The sequence below is a fragment of the Platalea leucorodia genome, assembly GCF_965183815.1.
Source record: "Platalea leucorodia genome assembly, chromosome: Z".
NCBI classification, from domain to species: domain Eukaryota; kingdom Metazoa; phylum Chordata; class Aves; order Pelecaniformes; family Threskiornithidae; genus Platalea; species Platalea leucorodia.
Window position 1 is genome coordinate 60981538 of NC_138858.1, and position 21707 is coordinate 61003244.

Here is a 21707-nt window from a genome sequence, read left to right on the forward strand (position 1 = left end):
GCGCAAGCAATGAATTTGGCAGGAATTGCATCATACAAGTTGTTTTTTGTTTTGTTTTATTTTAAATCTAACTGATGTTGCAGCTAATTAACAAGCACGCACCTCTCTTTCTAACAGGACTGTCAAATTACTTGTGCAGACTTCCTTCATCACATGCTGTGCCTTGTGAAAAGTCCTGCTTGGTCTTAATGGAAATGCATTTGTCTCTATAGATGTCTTTATTCAAAATAATGCAGCAGAGAATATTTGTGGTTCACCATTTGACTGTGACTTCTGTCTTTCTCTTTTTATTGTAACTGTTCTTGTGTGAGCTGTCATCTTACTGCACCACCTTTTTGTCTTTTACTTTTGTCAAAGTTTGACTCTGAATTTCTGGTAGATCATTATGTTAGCATTCATAAAGTACCTTACATAATTGGCCTGGAATTAGGTGCAATTTGAGTAAAAAGTAATTGTAATTTGTTTTGGGACTGGATTCTTGCATTCAGTGATACATGCTGTAAATGTGTAGGACTGCTCATTTGGTATTTTTGGTCCCTACTTCTGTTCAGGGTCATTCTTGAAGATTAAGCATTGACAGAGCTGTATATTCGAGTATTATGTCATTTGATATATAGAATATCTTCCCCCTTTCTTTTTTAACACTTAGCAAGTCAGTAAGAGAACATTTTCAGTGCTCTTATTTCTCTAATGTGTTGAAGATTTTCTTGGGAAATGGGATTTGAATAAAGGTTGGTTTGACCTCTGTAGTGCAGGTTTTAACATGCTTTTCAAATAGTGTAAAGGTGCTAATTTCAGACCACTTTAAGTTTAAGAGCCACTTGTTCAAGTAATATTTTAATGTAGGAACTGTGTTTTTTAATCCCTATTCCTTCTCTTAAGGTTTTTTGATCTCTTTGAAAAATGTGATGGATATAAATCTGGAAAACTAAAACTGAAAAAACCAAAGCAGTTGCAGGCAAGTTTGTCTTTATTTTCTTGCTGTGGTATTTTGTAAGTAGAACATTATTTATTTAAGTAAATTCTATGTTTCTTTTCTTTAGGAAGTGCTTGATATAGCAAGGCAACTCCTTGTAGAACTTGGGCAAAACAATGATTCTGAAATTGAAGAAAGCAAAGCAAAACTTGAACAGCTAAAGACTGTGTTAGAAATGTAAGTGTCTAATTTTCAGGCTTCATAGCAACAAAGTTGTATCTGCTGTTTTGACCAGTTTGACCAGTTACTGCTTGGATTGCAATGGTTATCAAATATGTAATGATATATTAATTCAAGCACAAGGGTTATCAAGAGAAAGGATGTCATGTTTGACATTATGGAGGAGAACTGGGCCATGGCTCTGTTTTTCCTCCTTATCTTTTAAATTGAACTTATTGCTTTATCTAGTGTCTCAGTATACTTTCTACCTGAAAAAGTTACTTTCTTTGATCTCAAATTTTATCTTCTTGCATGTTTTTAAACTTAAAGTATTTGAGTGCAGGGTCTGCTTCTTGCAGTGTGTGACATAATGAAGTCTGATGGAGCCAGTAGAAACTTTCACCATGTGTACTGTCTACTTACAGCAAACTTGGAGGATTCCAAATAACTAAGGCTTTGTATATTAAGCCTGAAATACATAATAATTTAAAAAAAAAAAAAAAAGAAAAAAAAAAAAAGAAAAAAAAGAAAAAAAAAAAAAGAAAAACCTAAGGCTTCAAGGTTTGTTAAAGATCTGGGGTCTCAGAACTCTAAATGGTAGTACATAACTTTAATTTTAAAAAAGTCAGGGCAAAGACCGTTATTATTGAAATTTATGACAATTGTTTGAAATACTGAGTTCTGCTTGAGAACTTAATTGGCTAAGAAAATAATGGCCATCTACACTGCCAAATCAGATTCTGGATACTTATAGCCACTGTAGTTGTGGATCTGAATAGATAAATTACTCATGCAATCTGCAAATGCTTTTTATTTTTTTTCAGTTTTATGTTCAACGTTGTGAAAAAAAGTAGTAGATAGTATGTTTAAATGTTTCATTATAGAATGGTTGATATTTCTGTAGTCATACTGTTCTTGTTGAGTTAGGTTTGTTCTAAGCACTGCTTCAAAAAACGGTGGTCAAATGCACAAATCAATGACCAGCATAGATTTATTATATCCTGTTACAGGAGCATAGCAGGTTTGGAGGATAATATTTAAAATGTTTCTCTCCCTCTTCCTCTCTCACTTTCCCCTGTTCCTACTTCAGGTATGGGCATTTTTCAGGCATAAATCGCAAAGTTCAGTTAACATATCTTCCTCATGGTTGCCCAAAGACTTCCAGTGAAGAGGAAGGTATTGTATTACTTTTGCACCTAATCACTTAATATTGTGTATGTTTAAATAGTCACAGACTAGCGGTATAATATGTCTTGATGTTAAGAAGAAGGAATATGTTGTTTTGAATGAATATTTGTATTGTTGGCAGGTATTTAGAGTCTCTTATTCTGCTAAATCATACACCAAAAACTATGTAGTAAATTTGTATTCTAACATTGCTTTTTTGTAACAGAAAAGTAGGATGAAAAGAAACTTCAGTGATTCACCAAGGTCAGGATGGGAAAGTCCTACTCAACATTTACTGCTGACTTTAAATCTTTTATAAGCTTTTCTGGTCCTTGACCCATGATTATTGACTGAAATAACTGTAGGATATTTAGCATCCAATTTGTTTTAATTTTTCTGTCTCAATTTATTTTTTGCTTCAGATTTCATGCTAAATATTTTTCATTTATGTTTTCTCTGTAATTTAACTACTAAGAGATCCTTTACTGAAGCCCTGCATAGTCCAAATATTTTTGTTCATTTGCAAAAAAAAATATATTTATAATATACTTCACTACTAAACTCCTCTCTCTGTGTGCAATTAGATAATAGAAGAAATGAGCCATCCCTGCTTCTGGTTCTAAAATGGGGAGGAGAATTGACACCTGCAGGCAGGGTTCAAGCAGAGGAGCTTGGAAGGGCTTTCAGGTGTATGTATCCAGGTGGACAAGGTAAAAAAAAAAAAATACAATAATAATTAAAAAAATGTGTTGAATGGCATAAATCCCTTTTGAAGATAATCAAATGCAAAATGAGAGTCTGAGCAAAATGTTTGTTTGGTAGGAGATTATGCTGGATTTCCTGGATGTGGTTTACTTCGATTACATAGCACTTACCGACATGATCTCAAAATCTACGCTTCTGATGAGGGACGAGTTCAGATGACTGCAGCAGCTTTTGCAAAGGTACAATGTGAAATTGTATTTTCAATTTTAAAAATTCTAATGTTCTCAAATTTGTTTTTTCTTTTGAAGACTGGGGGAGATTTATGGTAGAGTCCACAGTGTATAATGAGGCTGTGTTTTGAAAGAAATCCATTTTCAAAGAGTATTTAGTTCAATGTGAAAAAGCGTCCAATTAATGTGCCAAGCATTTGAAGTTCTTTGAGCAGATGCAGACAGGTTTGAATTATACAGCCCTAGCAATGTACCTTAATCCTTTCCAGTAATAACCTCCAAAATCATAGAATTGTAGAATGTTTTGGGTTGGAAGGGACCTTGAAGATCATCTGTTTCCAACCCCCCTGCCATTGGCAGGGATACCTTCCACTAGATCAGGTTGCTCAAAGCCTCATCCAGCCTGGCCTTGAACACTTTCAGGGAGAGGGCATCCACAGCTTCTCTGGGCAACCTATTTCGGCATCTCACCACCCTCACAGTAAAGAATTTCTTCCTAATAATATCCAATCTAAATCTTACCCCCCTTTCAGTTTAAAACCATTACCCCTCATCCTATCATTACACTCCCTGATAGAGTCCCTCCCCATCTTTCCTGTAGGCCCTTTTTAAGTACTGGAGGGCTGCTATAAGGTCTTCCCAGAGCCTCCTCTAGGCTAAACAACCCCAACTCTCTCAGCTGGTCCTCACAGGAGAGGTACTCCTACCTCTGTAGGTTGTCTAGTCCAACTCCACACAGCACAGAGCCAGTTTGGATGAGGATCCTCAGAATCATATCCAGTCAAGTTCTGAGTATCTCCAGGAATGAAGATTCCATAGCCTCTCCAGGTTTTTAATTCCACCCCTCATTTTCAGGTTGTGTCTCTGTTCCTCCCATGTAGCCCATCTCTGCTTCCACCTTCTGTGTGTTCCTTTTTCATCCATGCTGACCGTCTGCATGACTTCCAATATATCAGAGTAGACCATTGTGTGCTTTGGGGAGGTTGTCTTTGGAGATCATCCGGCTGTCCTGGGCACCTTTGTCCTTCAGAACACTCCTCCATAGGATTCTGTGAACAAGCTAACATCTGCTTGTTTGAGGTCTAAGGCTCTAATGCAATTATTTGTCTTGTTCACTTCACCAAGGGTCTGCCATATCAGATTTCAGTTACCGAGGCTGCCACTGACCTCCACATTCCTGATGCTTCGGAGTAACAGGTCCAGGGGAATGCCTCTGCTCAATAGTTCGTCAGTAACCTGTGTCAAAGAATTGTCCTGGGTGTTTTCCAGAAATCTGGATTGTTTGTCCCCTGCAATATTGCCCATGCATGAGGTACCCAGGGCTACAGGCCCCCATGGAAAACAGGGCCTGCAATCAGGAGGCTTTCTCCAGTTGTCTTAAGAAGGCTTCGTCTATTTCCTCTTTTAAATCAGGTCATCTGTAGCAGAGGCCCACCATGATGTTGCCCTGTGCTTATTTGTCCTCTGATCCTTGCAAATAAGATCTCAACTTGCTTGAGGTCCAGGTGTTCAAGCTGCTCCTTTATATAGAGCCCAACTCTGCTTCCTTGCCTTCCTGGCTTCCAAAAGGCCCTGTATCTAGCTATAGCAAAACTCCATTCGTGTGAACTATTCCACCACATCTCTAATCTGAATAAACATAAAGCTCTGCAAGTGTTCAGACTTCTTCTTTCTCCTGTTTGTTTCCATGCTGCATGTGTTGGTGCAGAACTATTTCAGCCATCTGTCCTGCTTTCTCCTTGGTTAGCAGGCCTGAGGAGACACCACTCCTTTTCCTTCCTTATCTCAGAGCCCTTCTGTTGCCAGAAAAATCACAAAAGTTTTCAGACTTCTCCATTTTGGAAGCCTCCATTCACCTCTTCTTCAACTGTAGCCTTTGGTTGTCCTTCTGTGCCATGCAGGGTTTGGCCTTTTGCTTCTGTAAGGTCTCTGCAAAGACCGTGTCTATCTCACATTTGTCCTCCCAGATGCTATTTGGTTTGCTAACTATTCCCATAGCTACTATCTGGTGTCTCAATGCCTCGAGCAGAGCATGTCTCCCACAAGTCAGGCTGCTATTGCTCCGAGCCTCAGGGAGAAGGCACCATGCACTCCCTGCAACCCAAGAACAACTATGGCCTCCCAGGAGCAATGTTGGCACAACTGAGATGCTAGGGTCACTCAGCTGGTGCTGGGGAGCATGCTCTAGCCATGTCACCGACACTGTTGCACCAACTGTAGCAATCCTGCACACCAAGGCAGTTTTTTGGGGCCATTTCTATGCAAACATCTGCATTGTCTGCCAAATCTCTGTTTATCTAACCCACAGGCAAGTGATACAGTCTTGAATTTAAATTAGTGATTTGGGTGGGGTTTTTTAAGCTACTCTTTTATTCACATCTTTATCTGTTTGCCTGGTTAATTTGTATTCTTTGCTTCAGGGACTACTGGCCTTAGAGGGTGAGCTGACTCCTATTCTTGTCCAGATGGTAAAAAGTGCTAATATGAATGGTCTGTTGGACAGCGACAGTGATTCTTTAAGCAGCTGTCAGCATCGTGTTAAAGCAAGACTCCATGAAATTCTCCAGAGAGACAGAGAATTTACTGCTGATGACTACGATAAGGTTAGCATATGATTAGTTTCCTATGAAATTAAATAAATAGCCGTGCAAATTCTCATGTAAAAGTAATGAGCAGTGGTTTTTATATATCTGTTTTGAAAAAATATTTGTGTGCTTGCAAATAGTTTGAACTATAAAGGAAGCTGTACCAATTGCGATACTAGGTATTTTGAGCTGTTCTGCAATTCAAGTAATCAGAATGGTTAGAAATTTTAAAATAGGAGTAGGTAGGGACCTCATTCGTAAATCTTTTTCACTGTTCCATTAAAAATACTTCAAATATTCAAGAAATTAAACTATATTGTTTACACTTTCTGTAATCTTTACTTTGACAGTGTGTGGTATTGCAAAATGTATTGCCTGCCTACTGCAGTTGTTTCAATATCTAATCTGCTACAAGACCTTTTTTTAACTCAAGGATACTAAGGTGCTTAAAACCAGTAGAATACTTTCTAATCAGTGAAAGGAAATGTCGCATTAGCATGCTAGATTTGTGCATATTAATGTAGTTTATGCTGACTTAATAAGAAGACACATGATTGTTCCTTGTTTTAAATGTAAGTAATGTTTGTTATTGTTAAGAAACATCTTTCTCTTTCAATTGCACTTACCCTGTCTGGTATAACAACTAAATACAAGTCCTCAAATGAGGTTTAAGCTTAAACTGCTATTTTCTAAAAGGTATTGAGAGCAAATTGAAAAATAATTTTACTACCCTGCATGAATACTCTATGTGGATTTGTTTAAACATATAGATTAAAAGTATCATCCAAACCATTGCCAGCAGTGGATTCAGCAGTACAAGTGAGGGCGTACAAGGTCTAAAAGATTTATTTATATTCACCCTTCTTTTTTCTATATAGATATAACGGGATTTGAAAGGTGGCTGGAACTAATAGAACATAGTCTTCTAAGACAGTCACTGAAAGTAACTAACCTTTGGGATTATAAAGTGCTAATAACTTTTTAGGTTTTGTTTGGGTTTGGTTTTTTTTTTTTTTTTTTTTAGCTTGTGATGTGGGAAAATATGTTTGTTTTTTTTTTTTCTCTGTGCCAGAGCACCTTTCCTATTGATTAACTTGGTCATAATAGGGAGGTACGAACTGCTTACTATTAGGTAGAGTGCGGAAGTTTGCCATATCCAAATTATCCTATGCATTTGAGGAAACTGGGAAAAGTGCTAATATATATGTATGTTATGTATATAAATTATTGTTTAATATCATTGTTTGCCTACTTTGGATTATGCAGACTTTTCTGGAAAGATAAGGCTAAGCCTCACTTACATGGATATTGACTATTGTTTTAGTGACACTCAATGGTGATAATTTGTAGCTTCTATAATTTCTATAATTAAGTCAGGTCTGAAGGACATCTTGTATGTTCTTGATATATGTGCATTCAAAGGGTTTCTTTTTGTTTGTGTTTGTGTGCTGCAGTCCTACAGAAACAAAAACCTAAACCAGGAAAACACAACTTTCTTTTCAGGCATCAGTTACTATTGCAAATGTGGTTCTTCCTTTCAGTTGTGTTAAGGAGGGTACTTTATAGAACAAAAAGTATTTTGTGAGACACATAGCCTAATGATAACATTTCCTACAGAATTTTCTGTAAGCTTTTGAATACAATTGTTACTTGAAAGGAAGTTATGGGAAGTTGCTAAGTAGGTACAAAATTTTAAATGTCATTCCAATTTTCCTGTCTTGGAACAAAAAAAGAGTTTTAGGAACTCCTGAAAATGCTCATGTTTACTATATAGAATTAGCTGCCCTATGAATTTCTTGTCACCTTTGAATCTCTAGTAAATCTTATTACCTTTTGATATATTTTCTTTTCTTAATGCCTCAAAGGGAGTAGATAACTGAGAAACGGTTTCAAAAATTAATAGCAACCTGCTTGAATTCTTTTTCTCCAACACTTGGAATCTTTCATACGTTCCATCTTATCTTCCCAGTTCTTTCAAATGTAGTCAGTTTGTTTAGGTAATTTTGTGTTTATGTCAAATTGCAGCTTACTCCATCTGGAAGCATCTCATTGATAAAATCAATGCAGGTTATTAAAAATCCTGTAAAGACATGTGACAAGGTCTATTCCTTGATCCAGAGCTTGACTTCTCAGATCAGGCAAAGAATGGAAGATCCAAAGTCTGCAGGTACTTAAACATTTTTGTAGTTGTATCTGGTTTCTCTTGTTTACATCTGAGAAAGAATTGTAACTTAACTTTTCTTCCTTAAACTCACTTTTAGCAGAACTTTAATCAACAATGGGTTAGGGATTTTCACAGTCTGATTCCATATGCATCATTTTAGAGTAAAAAGCAGGAGGAACACATGGTCATATTGCAGGTAAGGGCTTTTTGTGGTGTTCAGAAGTTCAGGCTTGTCCTCAAATATTTGCAGAAATTCTTAATTATTTGAAACTCAGTGGTCAACATGAGTAATAGGAAAAGCAGATGGTACTAAAGCTAAGTTACATAGGTACATTTTTATATTTAAGTATCTTTGCTGAAGGTCTGTTGCTTCCTGTATGATGCCTAATAGTATTGCATAGAATGATGCCCAGTATTAATGGTGCTGAACCAGTGACACAGGAAAACTAGAGCTGGAAGTGACCACAGTGCTTTTTTGATACTAGCTAAATACTGGAATATTTGCTGTCAGTGTTCTCTGCAGTGTATAGTATGCAAACAGCTTCTATTCTGAGATTGAGCAGTGCAAGTGTCACCTGTACATAGTATCAGTGTTTTTTGTCTATTTGGTCTAATCTCCTCTCCTGGGATGGGCATAATCCATCCTTTCTACCAGTCTCTTGGCTCTTGCTGTTGACACATGCAAGAGAGAGAGACAAATGGGATGTGTGGTCTGGTCTAAAACTGAGATGTTGTCCTGCTCCTCTTCCTCCCTCCTAGAATTTTCTTACAGCTTTTTTTGCTGCTTTTTTATATATATGATCTGTGTTGTAGGACACTTTATTCTTGGTGCTGTAGCTTTGCTTAAAGGGCCAGTGGTGCATTTCTTCGGTGAAGCTTTCTGCTATCTTGGTGTAGCTATGTAGCTGTGATGCTTTGAGCAGTAAAATTAACTGTATGCACTTCTGTTCCCTCTTCTTAGAAGTAATGCAGTTAACTTATTTGATCCCTTTTATCCCTCTGTATTCCAACTGTTACTACCATGTAATTAAAATTTCCCTTTTGTTACTTGGGTAGTCTTGATTACTTATATAAGATATGTGTCTATCCAGATATTCAGCTGTACCACAGTGAAACACTAGAACTGATGCTGCGCAGGTGGGCCAAGCTGGAAAAAGACTTTAAAACAAAAAATGGAAGATACGATATTAGCAAAATTCCTGATATTTACGACTGTATAAAATATGACGTGCAGCATAATGGCTCCTTAAAATTAGAAAACACAATGGAATTATACAGGCTTTCAAAGGCTTTAGCTGACATCGTGATCCCTCAGGTAAGCTTTTTCAGTTATTAAATAGAATAAATTGTAGAATTAATGCTTTTTCAAATTTTGTGACAACGTCTACTCTGTCTTTCTGTTGAAGGTTCCTGTATTTTGCAGTAATAGAAGCCTTTAACGTTACCTCTTACTTTCCAGTAGCAAGCTGATTATTTTTTGTAAGGAAAATCTGATTCATAATTCATTAAGCTGTGTTCAGAGTGAATTTTTCTAGAAATTAAGCTGTGAACATGTCTACTTCCTTCCCTGTGAACAACTGTGTATTCTGAAATTGCATTTAATTTCATTCTTCCTGCTTTTAGAAATTTCATTTTCAGGCTCTTTGCAAATGACACCGTTAATCCTAATCTGCCTAATTTCACTTGTTTTAAGCAATTTAAATTTTAAAAGGCCTTTCTGCTGCTTCAAAATGCTAACACTCCCTGATAAAAATGTAGACATTAAATTTCACAGAGTTTCAGTCTAGAAGCAGACAAGTTAAACTTCCGTATACTACAGGCTGTTAAACTCAGGTTAGCTCTAAAATGTTGTAGGCTGCAGGAAATGAAATTGTTTTGTGATAACAGGACAGAACAGACTAAAGCTTTCCCCAAGTGCCCCTGCAGTTACAGAGCACTGTTGTAACAGAGGTATTATTCATATTGTATGCAGCGAGTAAGGGAACTTCTTCCTCTCCCCATCTCTCAAACTCTGTGACAGCAAGGAGGACAAAAAGAACAATGATACTAAGTATGTGTTTTGTTATGTGGGCCTGTCAAGCTTAAATTTTTAATAGAGTATTAGAGAAGAGTGGGTGAAAATGAGGACACATACTGAAGGAAGAAAACCAAAGAAAACTTGATAAGCCTACTTAATGCAAAGGAAAAGTGCTTATGTTGCTTTCTAGGGTAACCAGAAGATCCATCATAATGATGAGAGCATTTTCATATCATGTGTAGCACAGACCATGAAGCTTCTGGAAGAGGAGATTTTTAAATATTTTAGATACTGTAACAGATACAATACTTTCCAGTTGTATTTAACTACCATTTTCAGTATTATCTGAGGTGAATAGGAGATCTTCTGTGGGGTCGTTTACCCCAAACTAAGATAGACATATTAAATAGGTAATGTGCCTATGTCTCTTTATAGACTTAAAAAAAAAAAAAAGTTACGTGAAATCAGGTGAGATGAAATGCATCACAGATGTCTAAATCGGGGGGGATGGGGGGGTAGGGGGGCAAGGGGATGGGGAGGAAGAACAATTCCCTTCATCATACTAGAAGGTGAATCCACTTTTGTGGTTTAACTAGTGAATGAAAAATTGTTTGCCTGTGTGAAATCAAACAGCAAAAAGGCAAACCATGTGTTACTTGAAGGGATGTCAGTAATCAAATGTAATAAAAATTTTCAACAAAACAGTTTGCAGCCAGAGCAAACCAGTAGATGACTAATTGGCTTTAATATACAACATTGAATTAGAAGGCATTTTAATCTTTAACTGAATTTTAAAAGTCACTTTCTTCTTACACAGGAATATGGTATTTCTAAGGCTGAGAAACTAGAGATTGCCAAAGGTTACTGCACTCCTCTAGTTAGAAAAATCCGTTCTGACCTTCAGAGAACTCAAGATGATGATACTGTAAATAAGCTTCACCCTCTGTAAGTCTTTTACGTTTTTACATGGTTACATTAATTTCCCTAAGACTTAATGAAAATATTCCATAGCTTTATATTTTAAATATCTTACTAGCTCATAGTAATTTAAAAAGTATGATTTATTTATTTGTTGACAGCTATTTCTAAAGTAGGGACACATCTCATGGTCTAATAACATTTTTTTTCTTTCAAGTTACTCCAGGGGTGTTATGTCCCCTGAACGCCATGTTCGTACACGGCTGTATTTCACCAGCGAGAGTCATGTCCATTCCCTGTTATCCACCCTTCGTTACGGTGCCTTATGTGATGTAAGTTGAACACTCTTTCTGTTAAAGCTCTGACATTTTGAGAGAAACCAAAAGGACTCAATGTTACTAAAATTGTATCAATTGAAAGCTTAATTTTCTTAGGTGGCTTTGAAATTTATCACACTTTTTCAAACATTCGATTTCCTATTCTATATGAAGAGACATATTTCAAATTGCTGCTGTGCATATTGGTGGAAATCAGCATGCCCTTTAAAGTAATGCTGAGTTCCATTGATATGTTTAGCGGTATACGTTACAGTCTCAAAGAGATTTGAAAAGGGCAGATAATCCATTTTTTTGTCTTATGTCGTCACCTGTAAGTCTTCCAACTCTTTTTCTTTCAAACTGTCATTCAGGGTTCTGTTGAATTCACTTTTGGACTAGCTTATTATTTTTGACCATTGGCATATTGTCAAGACGTGCCTACCTGACTTCAAGAATGCTAATGTAGTGCAAAGTTTCTCCTATTCAGTGAATTGTCTTACTTCCCTATACTGTCGTGGAATACCTTGAAGGTGGTGCATTATTCTCCATCTGATTGGCTTTGAAACAAAGGACTAAAAAAGACAAGTTCTCCATATTCAGAAATGACCTAACTGAGCTCTTGGAGATGATAAATGCAGCACCACAAAGCCTACATGGCTGCTTCTAAGATAGAGCTTGATTAATATACTAACTTTTGAAATGGTTGTATTGACATACTTGTTCCTGGTAACGGATGACTAAACTCACTGATGGAAAAAGCATTTTTAATCCTAGACCTCTGTGACATATGTTACAGCAGATACACTCCTAGTTTTAGACTGATAAACTTTTAAGTTTCCTTTAAGGTGGATTTCTAAATGTGTTTTTTCTAGAGCATGAAAAAAGGTGAATATTCATTTTAAATAGTTCGGGATGTGATGGTTATTTTTCCTCTAAATACTAGAAGCCTTCATTTACTCTGTCTGTTTGACTGGTAGAGCAATATCTAGAAACATTTTCCACAATATGCTAGTTGAAATGAGTTTATTGCAAAATTAACAACTCCCATCAGGAGAGTTTAAAACAGTGCTTCTGTCTGCAAGGCATATAACATCATTGGTGAAAGAACATGAAAGATACAGTGAAATAAAATATGGAAATTCTGATCTCCACTTTTCACTCATTTGATGAGAAATTTTAAGTCACTTTTTTCTGGTTCTGTCTCTGTTTTTTCCTCAGCTGTGAAAAGCTTCATACTTCTGTGAATGTAAAATCCATGTAAATGGGGAGAAAGGGAAATCATCATCTTTTTAAAGAAAATAGCTGGTTTTTATTTGTTGATTTTTTTTTTTTCCCCCCCCCGCCCCCTTCATAAGGAATCAAAAGATGAACAATGGAAACGAGCTATGGATTATTTAAATGTTGTCAATGAACTCAATTACATGACACAGATTGTTATCATGCTTTATGAGGATCCAAACAAGGTATTTAAAATGGATAAATATCTTCAGAAACAAGTAGTGCTAAGCTATGTATTAAAGTGTAAACCTACTTAATAATTTTTCTTCAGGAACTTTCTTCGGAAGAACGTTTTCATGTAGAGCTGCACTTCAGTCCAGGAGCCAAAGGCTGTGAGGAAGATAAAAATTTACCAGCTGGATATGGATACAGACCTGCCTCCAGAGAGGTAATAATTATGCCTTTCTTTGAAGCAAAGGTTAGCTTTTCTGGATGCGGACCTACCTAAAATAAACACTGGGAAAATGTTAGGTAAAAAATACAAATGTGATTTTTATTTTGGTAGAAAAATATCTAGTAAAATATAGGCAGTTCCAATGTATTATTCCATTTTGAATGGATGCTGAGGTAATGGACACAGATAATTTGGACCTTCTATGGCTTTGCCAGAATTCTTGCTAGAAATACAAAATACTCACTGTAAGAAAAGCTGCTATCAACATCAGTGTCACATCAATGATATTCTGGCAACTGAAAGAAATATTTCAGAAAGTAAGGTAGTTTGGCATGTTTGTGAATACAGATTGTTGAGGAAGGATTGATATTTTCAAAGATGTCTGGGCAAGTCTGTGGAGTTACCACCTGCTTTTTGAGAAATAAACGAAAGCAAAGCTTGGCTGGAATTCTTCTGTTGACTTGTGGAGCCAGGATTTTATTACTATGTAACAAAAAATTGGAGTAAGATATGTTGGCTGAACAATGTGGTTAACTACGACCACACTATTATATGCAGTGGCTGGTTAGGAGCAAATACACATAGATTATTAAAGTCTAGAGCAACTTGTTCAATAATGTGTGATTTACTTCTTATATTTTTAAAATTGGCTTGCTTTATGTTTACACAGAAGATTTATTTAACAGTTGCTTCTGTCTAAATGTTGTACGGTTTGCAGCTAAATTAAAAATGAATTATGTATTGTTTGTAGAATGAAGGCTCGAAGAAAACCTCTCATAGAAATGACAGTGATGAGGAGGCACATGCTTCTAAAAGAGATGAAACAGATCGGTCAGTAGTGATGTTCAAGCCAATGGTATCAGACCCAATTCATATACACAGAAAGTCACCCCTTCCAAGATCCAGGAAGATTGGTTCTGTTGAAGTAAGTGTTTATGTTCCAGATAATGTCTTTCACAGAAATTAACTTTTGCTTACTTTTAACAAAACAAAACCAAATGTAATTCTGATTTTGATTACACAGAACCAGTATGATGTTATGTCTCACAAAAGGGTTGCTCTTATTCTATGGGAAATCCTCCATGGCAGTAATTTGTCTGAAGGATTTATTTTTTTTTTAAATGAATTATTAATTTGCAATAAGACTTATTTCCTTTTTTCTTTTTAAGCCATTTTAGAAAAGCCGATATTTGAAAATGAAGACTTTTTCAGTCTAAACCTACATCTTCAAACTAACATACATTGCTTTTGTATTCATCCTTACAAGACAGCTGGTATTGGGAATTAAGCAAACCTTCAGGGTTTGAGAGGGAACGGAGGGATTGGGGGCGGTAGGGGAGGTACAGGAGGTGAGAGACATGTCTTCTGCTGTATTTGCTTTCATGTGGGGTGAAAGTGACTCCACTTGTCAAGCGTTTAAGGTAAGAGAATAAACTGGAAGCTTTTTTTAAGTGGGTGGGGTTTGTTTCATGAATTCTTTAGATAACATCTTGAACAGTCTATTTTCTTGTCTTCAAGGCCGTGACATCTAGGTGTGCTTCACAGATATGGCTTTAATGTCACATAGGTGGGGGGGATGCACGGCAGTATCACTGACACCATTTGTACGGTTAAGTGGCAAAGCTTCAGATGGTGCATAGTGGCACTTCTGTGATATTAATGCTAGAAGCAGACTAACAGCTTCTAATTGCCTCATTTTCAGTTGCTTAAAACCATCAGAAACGAAGATTCACACCAAAAGCTTTTCCTTTCATGTTTGTGTTGGGAATGGGCTGTTTGTATGCAATGAAAGTATTACAGATGTGCAAGTAACTTGGTTATTGGTAGTGTGGAGAGAACAAGATGCATGGTTCCCTTCTATAAGGATATCTGTATAACTTCACATGACTACCATAAATTAACAGAGATAATAAATGTGAATGTCTTACATTTTCTATTTCCAAGTTTTATCATAAACAAATGCTCACAACATCAGTATTTTGGATTTTTAAAAGCTGTTTTCACTATGATCATGCAAACTCCCCTCCTCATTACGAGTTCACATATACACAACTTAATAGACTATTACTTCAAATTTCTAACCATTGTCATTTTCATAAATTATGTAGAAGTTACTTTCAAAAGGTATCAATAACATAAATTGCTAAATTTTGACTGTGCAGATAATATATGTTCAGATGGAATGTGTTTCAGCATTCAGTGCTTGTTTATTTGCTGGAAGAAAATAGCCAATTGAAAGAAAACATACACTATGAAACTTTTTTTGAGAAAGTAAAATTGGAAGTTTCATCTGGCCTACTGAAATCTGCAAAACCAGTATTTGGAATATTTAAACCAAATGGTATTTTCAAGCATTTATAAAAGTCATTGCAACTTAAACTGCAACTGCCTTGAACCTTTTTTTTTTTTTTTTTTCCTCTAAGGCAATTCTCTCTTCACCTATGTCCATTAATTTGAAAGGACACTGTCAGGTGTGAGATTATATGGAAGTTTTAATCTGGGGTATAGTCAGCAATATTTACTGAAGGATTGCAACTGTGATAGAGTTGTGAAAATAAAAAAAAAAAAAAGAGTTCTAACAGTAAAACAAGAAAGTAAGGCTCATCAGCATTGGAAATCAAATTCTGTATTGCTAAAAATGTTGATTGCTAATGATACGTAATGATGTAGGACATGGGAGACTCTTAGCCTGACACTGTCCTCCCTTGAAGTCTTAATAGGTGTCCAGCATCAGATAATTTTTAGGGCTTTTTTAAGGTTGAAGAGCTACCAGTCAGGTTGGTGCTACTACCAGTGAGTCAGCTCTAAAGTCTCAAAGGCGATTCTAAAAATGAGAATCTTTTAGGTAAGGTTATAGACTAGAAATGAAAACTATTAAGTAATAAATAGGAAAGTTTAATGTACTTAGAGGGGTAAAACTATTAAACAGTATGTCAAGGATAACAGATGTTCTGTTTCCAACATGTGGGAAATTCTTAAAATTCTGAGTCAATTATTGACAACACTTACTTTTGTCTCATATCTAATAATTAGTCTACCAGAAATTTGATTGAAGTGTTGTATTAAAATATATAATTGGATTAAAATATGTAAGTGGAACTGATAACTTCCTAATATTGTAGTATTACTCTTCCCTATTCTCTGTTTAATAGTTTTAAAAGCAGTAAATAAAAGGGTGCAAGCAGATTGGGTTTTTTTCTTTTCTGTTCATTTGGCTCTGTTGAATCTAACTTTGCATGCTTTGCTGTTTTTTGCCCCCTTTCTCACTTCCAGGAAGAGAGCCCCCTGAGTGTGTCTAGCCCAGAGTGTATTGGTACCTGGCTGCATTACACCAGTGGTGTGGGTACTGGGCGTCGAAGACGCAGATCAGGGGAACAAATCACTTCTTCCCCTGTCTCCCCTAAATCATTGGCTTTCACATCCAGTATTTTTGGCTCATGGCAACAGGTTTTTAAACTTTACTTCATTAAACATTATTATGCATTCCAAGCAACAACCAACTGTCTTTAAGGACATCTAATCCCTTGTTATGGATTATGTTTGAAGCAAATTCTTCCACTTCTTAAAATTACTTCCCGAGAATGTTTGGGGGAAAAAGAGCAAGTGCATGTTTTTCCACTGAATGTGTTACATGTTTTCCTAAAAATTTGGTTTCTTTATAGGAATTGCAAATGTTACCACAGTAAAAAAGATTTAGTCTACTGCCTAAAGAAACAGATTTCTGCTTTGGTTTAGTTGTCCTTTAAGACTTTAAAACCAGCATTGCTTAATTTGGTGGTAGGTAAATTGAAAAACTTTTTTTTTTTTTTAATAATTGCAACCAATACCATTTAAAATAATTTATTTGGTACTTCATATTGCTATTCAAAACTTGTTTTGCATATATCATATTTTCAGTGGCCTGGTATTAACTATTGCAGGGAACAAACTCTAGCACTAATAATTCTCGCCTTCTGTATTCGGAGGTATCTGAAACTCCCAACACAGTACATCATCCATTGACTTGTACAATATTTTGAATATTTTTCTAAATATTGGGGGGGGGGGGAAAGGCAGGAAAAAAAAAACCAGTAAATTTTTTTGAAGTACCAGTGAAGATCTAAAGATTGTTTAGTATGTCAAGATATTGTTTACATGTATGACAATGGATGGTGTTCTGTTAACCATATCCTTTTTCTTTGAAAATTTTCATAATTTCTTTTTATTGTGGAAAATTCTAAAACTATTTACATAGGAAAAGTTTATATCAGTAAAGGCTGTGAGCATCTGAAGATTACACTGATTGAGCCCGTGCATGGATCAGTGATTGTATGGTGTCCTCAATAGTTTGTCTGTCTTTCCTTCCCTCCCCTCCTTTTTTCAATACAGGCGCAGTTTAGGAGAGTTCATTTGGTAAAATGAAATAAAATGTCTCAAATGTCTGTTCTCACATCTGTCTTGGTCTGTGTCCTTTCTCATTCTGAATGCTTGCTTTGCACCACTTCATTGCAAGGAACTCATATGTGAAATGGACTCCCTTCAGAAGGGGATATTGCATGATCTTTCATGTTTCCCTTACATATTTTTACTAACACTTATCATACAGCTTATTAACACTTGTCTGTCTGAAACAGGCTGCTGTATCAAGTTAAATGGATGTTTCATGCTGCTGTTCTACTTCCCCTTATTTTTCTGTTTTTTATATCCAGGTCCTATCAGAAAGCAATAGTAACTTACGAACACCGAGAACTATTCTGGAACAAAAGCAGAGTGGTCTAGGTATGTGCCTACAATTGAAATTTTGTTTGATGTTAGCAGCTTTTCATCTGCCTGTTGTTCTGTACAGTTGTACATTCTTTGAATAGCTTTTATGCTAACAGGACCCAATAGTACTTGTTATCAATAATATATGCTGAGTGTCTGCCTATAAACTGGACAATTTTTCTGCAGCAAAAGTTTTAAATAAACTATAATTGAAAAGGGCAAATTGTTTGAGGCTGTTCACACTACTGACTCTCTACTGCTTGCGACAGGTACACAGGATTATTTTTAACACAAAGTAGATTTTTAAGATAATGTAGTTTATGACTGAGGTTTTGGGTTTTGCAAGAATCTTTTGGATTGAAATGGCCTGCACTGGAAACTGTTAAAACACTTTTCTTGAAAATTAATGTTTCCTACTGTGGGCAGTTGATGGTATTGAAGGTGTTTTACTGAAGGGACGGGGGATGGGGAACAAAACTCAAATTTCTTGATAATATCAGGGGTTTTGCACACATTCCCTCTCCTAAAATCAATTTCTTCCTTTCAGTACTAGAATGAATCATGCTATAATTCAAGGAGTTGTTTCAAATTCTTTTAATTCAAGTGGTGCTTTTCTGTTGCTTCTTTGAAACAGGCATACATATGACTGATATGCAAAAATATGAAATCTTGCACTCCTGTAAATCAATATTGCATTTTTTTCTGTAAGTGTGTCTTTCATGGGAAAAATGAAGTGTAGAAAATGCATAATGTATATGCATAAACTTAAAAGTAACATTTCCTTTCTTTGTAAAGGTCTGTATTTTTTGTATGTCTAATCTTTCTGTGATACTTTTCTCCCTATTATATTTTTCCCTTAGTAAAATGTATACATCAGGTGCTCTTGTTTATCGAAGTCATGTTTTTTATTGTGTGCTTGCTAGTTAAATAACTTTTTCTTTTGCCAATGTGTAATACAATATGGCTTGTGGAAGTTGATGTATTTCTGTGTGTAGATTAAGATATTACATTTGGTGTGAAAGGCTTTTGCCACAGACCAGGCACCAATTTATTTTGGCTGTGAGTGGTCACATGTGCTAGTAATGTTTCCCCTCACTGGGTCATTAAAAGTAATGAAAGGAATTATCACTGGATAGATAGTCGGTTTTAAAAAAAAATTGCTGCTACTTATCTAAACTGTAAAAGATAAGTTCTGAGTGACAAACCACTTCTCCTTTCAACTAGTATTAAAAACTAAAGGAAAAAAATTGAAACATTTTTTTCCATTTTGTTCATTGTTGTATGTAAATTTCATTTATGGTTGATGATTATAAAAGTTATTTTTATATTTCTGTCTGTGGCTTTCAGTGATTTGTTAAAACTCCCATCCTAGTGGCAGGAATGTATGAATTGTAGCAAAAGTACTCTCACTTGCATAGAGATGTACAAAGTCTTCTCAGGAAAGGAAGTCCAGCTAAACTTTGTGGAACTTTTAGGTATTTTCAGTTTGTAACATTGTCAATGATGGTAGCTGAAAGATAAATGGAGTATTTGCAATTTGGTTAACATTTTGTTGGGGTTAGAAGGGAAATATTTCCATATTAAGTCGTGGAAATGCATGAGTACTTCATTGCAGCCTGTCATCTCAAAGGTTGATTTGGATGAAAGCAGCGAGCAGTATTTTTCCAGTTTATATTTGTTTCAGAACTGCAGGTTTTAAAACACACAACTTTCACGTCATCATCATCTTGGTTTTGTTTTGTTGTTTTGGTTATGTTTACGTTGATGCTAACTGGTAACTTTTCTTTACCAAAAGTGAAAACAGGACAAGAACTCACTTTGTTAAAGCCAGTCCTCCCTTTGCACATATAGCAGAGGGTGCTGTGTCATGAGTAGAAGCACAATAAATTATGATAGTTTCAGCCTACAAGTACCACTCTGACATTACAAGCATATTGTGAACCTGTCCAAGGCACTGCCAAAAGCTGCCTTTTGTGTGGTAAGAGCCATGTGCTTGCATGCTGCATGCATCCCCAATGTGAATGGACGAACACCTGGTTGTTGTATGTATTTTCTCTAACTCCCATCAGGGTCTCACTGTGCGGGCCTGTTTAGCACCTCAGTGCTCGGGGGTTCTTCAAGTGCACCTAACCTACAGGATTATGCTCGTACTCATCGTAAAAAGCTGACTTCTTCTGGCTTCATAGATGGTATGTGCACACTCTCGCACATGCACGCACAAACCCATGTGCCACATTAAACTTCTAAAGATAAATCCTAGGTTACTGATTTTAATGGAATCCTAGAATCCTTTGCCTTAGTATTAATTGTATGAGTTTCTATTGCTTCTTTATTGCCCGTAGCTTGCTAATGTTTAACTTAATAGCACAGTTAATTCTTGTTTCTGTCTTGAATTGAACACTAGCTCACAGACTTGTAATATGTGCCAGGAGATTCCAGCAAGTGCATTTTTGAAGTAAACTAAAATTTTGGTTTTTAAATTCTTTTCTCATTTTAAACTTTAGGTTTTATCATTACTTATTGATCTTGAAATGAAATAAATTACTTGGAGCATATACAAGGAATAAACGAAATTATAAACTAATAACTTAAATACTGATGGTGAAAATTTTAGGATTCCTGACCTTTTTTTGGTGGGGTTTGGATTACAAAGGAGCAGGAGATTTTCAGTTTTGGATAATCTGGAGTAGAGAAGAAACTCTCTCAGTAGATTTCAGAATGTAAAGATGCCAAAGCACACTTTTATATCTCTGAGGTGAAACAGTATTCATGCTGGTTTTGCCCCAGTTCACTACTCAGTGTTCGACTCTAACCTGATATAACCTTGTATGCCAGAATCACCAGCTCATTCTGCTTGTTTTCATACACTTCATTACACGTCTTGTAGTTACCAACAATCCAAATTGTCTTCTTTTTAACCTCTATTTAGATTTTAGCCCTTTTCTTTGGTCCCTTCTGCATGCCACTCAGTTCTAATACCTTCTCATCTTTTCTTTTTTTCTTTCTTCTTCCTTTCCTTTTTTAAAATGTCCCTCTTTTGGTAGCTGTTACAAATTTCAGGTACCTGTTTTTCTCTTTCTCAGACACCACACGCGGTTCTGCTGTTAAAAGGTTTTCTATCTCATTTGCTCGACACCCAACCAATGGTACGTTTTGCTTTTATTTTAAAAACAAAAACGAAAACAAAAGGTTCCTTGCTTCATCCCTTTTATTTTTATTTCAAATACGGGGTGTACAGTATCATCCAGCCGTCTGTCGTTCCTAACTTCAAGCACAACTCCAAATATATTTGTAATCATGAGATCTCCTAAATCCCTTCTTTACCATTCATTAGTATAAATACACCATCAAAATTCATTCCTTAGAAAAATCCTTGAAAAAATTGAAGTGCTACTGTTAATCATGATCTCTGTAATAAATTATTCTTCCCAGTTTCTTGTGTGATCAGACTGTATGGTACAAGATAAAAAGAGAATTAAATCTGATCTTTATTGGGCATACCCTTCTTGATAGCTGCTGCTTCTTCTTTGTCTTTCTCCTGCTGAGCTGTTTCCCTGGGCCTCCTGATTCTAAAATAAATCACTGAATTGACAACTGGAGTTTATGACTATCTTCTTGAAGTGATGCTAAATTAAAAAACTAAAGCAGAAGCTTTGGTTCCATTCCTGCTAAATTGCTATATTTATCATCAGACAAAAATTTATTTTACCTTATCATACTTCTCTGTTCATCAGATGTGCAAATTACTTAAATATTGCACTAAAAATCACAGCAAGAGAGCTGCCTGTTGCTTGCATTGACCTCTTGAGCTTCAAAAGTGAGAGTTAACTTGTCTTCAGTCTACCATAGTTACAAAAAAAGTCTGGTTTAACACACGGGACAGAGGTATGTCTTTCTCTTCCTCGGCAAAATATTTCGTGCCTACTTTTCTACGTAATTAAATAGGCCCAAAATGTATCCTGTTCATGAAAACCAGACTCGGTCTTCAGCATCCACCGGATCTTAATGTAGCTTTTCCAGATTTCTTAATTGCAGTTTTAAAATGCGCATGACT

At 36.0% G+C, this 21707-nt stretch overlaps 1 protein-coding gene across 8 annotated transcripts in view; it reads left to right on the top strand.

Moving 5' to 3' along the window:
* The window catches only part of PPIP5K2 (diphosphoinositol pentakisphosphate kinase 2), a 50564-nt gene that overhangs the window by 22296 nt on the left and 6561 nt on the right, over positions 1 to 21707 (top strand). For 5 of the 8 annotated variants that reach the window (XM_082337312.1, XM_082337316.1, XM_082337313.1 and 2 more), the window contains 17 exons: positions 883 to 962; positions 1048 to 1153; positions 2226 to 2311; positions 2887 to 3012; positions 3125 to 3246; positions 5658 to 5840; positions 7848 to 7989; positions 9078 to 9301; positions 10821 to 10948; positions 11139 to 11253; positions 12594 to 12701; positions 12788 to 12904; positions 13662 to 13835; positions 16184 to 16357; positions 17599 to 17668; positions 19723 to 19842; positions 20737 to 20799. In XM_082337312.1, the coding sequence (XP_082193438.1) occupies positions 883 to 962; positions 1048 to 1153; positions 2226 to 2311; positions 2887 to 3012; positions 3125 to 3246; positions 5658 to 5840; positions 7848 to 7989; positions 9078 to 9301; positions 10821 to 10948; positions 11139 to 11253; positions 12594 to 12701; positions 12788 to 12904; positions 13662 to 13835; positions 16184 to 16357; positions 17599 to 17668; positions 19723 to 19842; positions 20737 to 20799 (2138 nt within the window). The remainder of the gene's footprint in view (positions 1 to 882; positions 963 to 1047; positions 1154 to 2225; positions 2312 to 2886; positions 3013 to 3124; positions 3247 to 5657; positions 5841 to 7847; positions 7990 to 9077; positions 9302 to 10820; positions 10949 to 11138; positions 11254 to 12593; positions 12702 to 12787; positions 12905 to 13661; positions 13836 to 16183; positions 16358 to 17598; positions 17669 to 19722; positions 19843 to 20736; positions 20800 to 21707) is intronic. The other 3 variants (XM_082337317.1, XM_082337315.1, XM_082337318.1) reach the window with 3 other exon arrangements.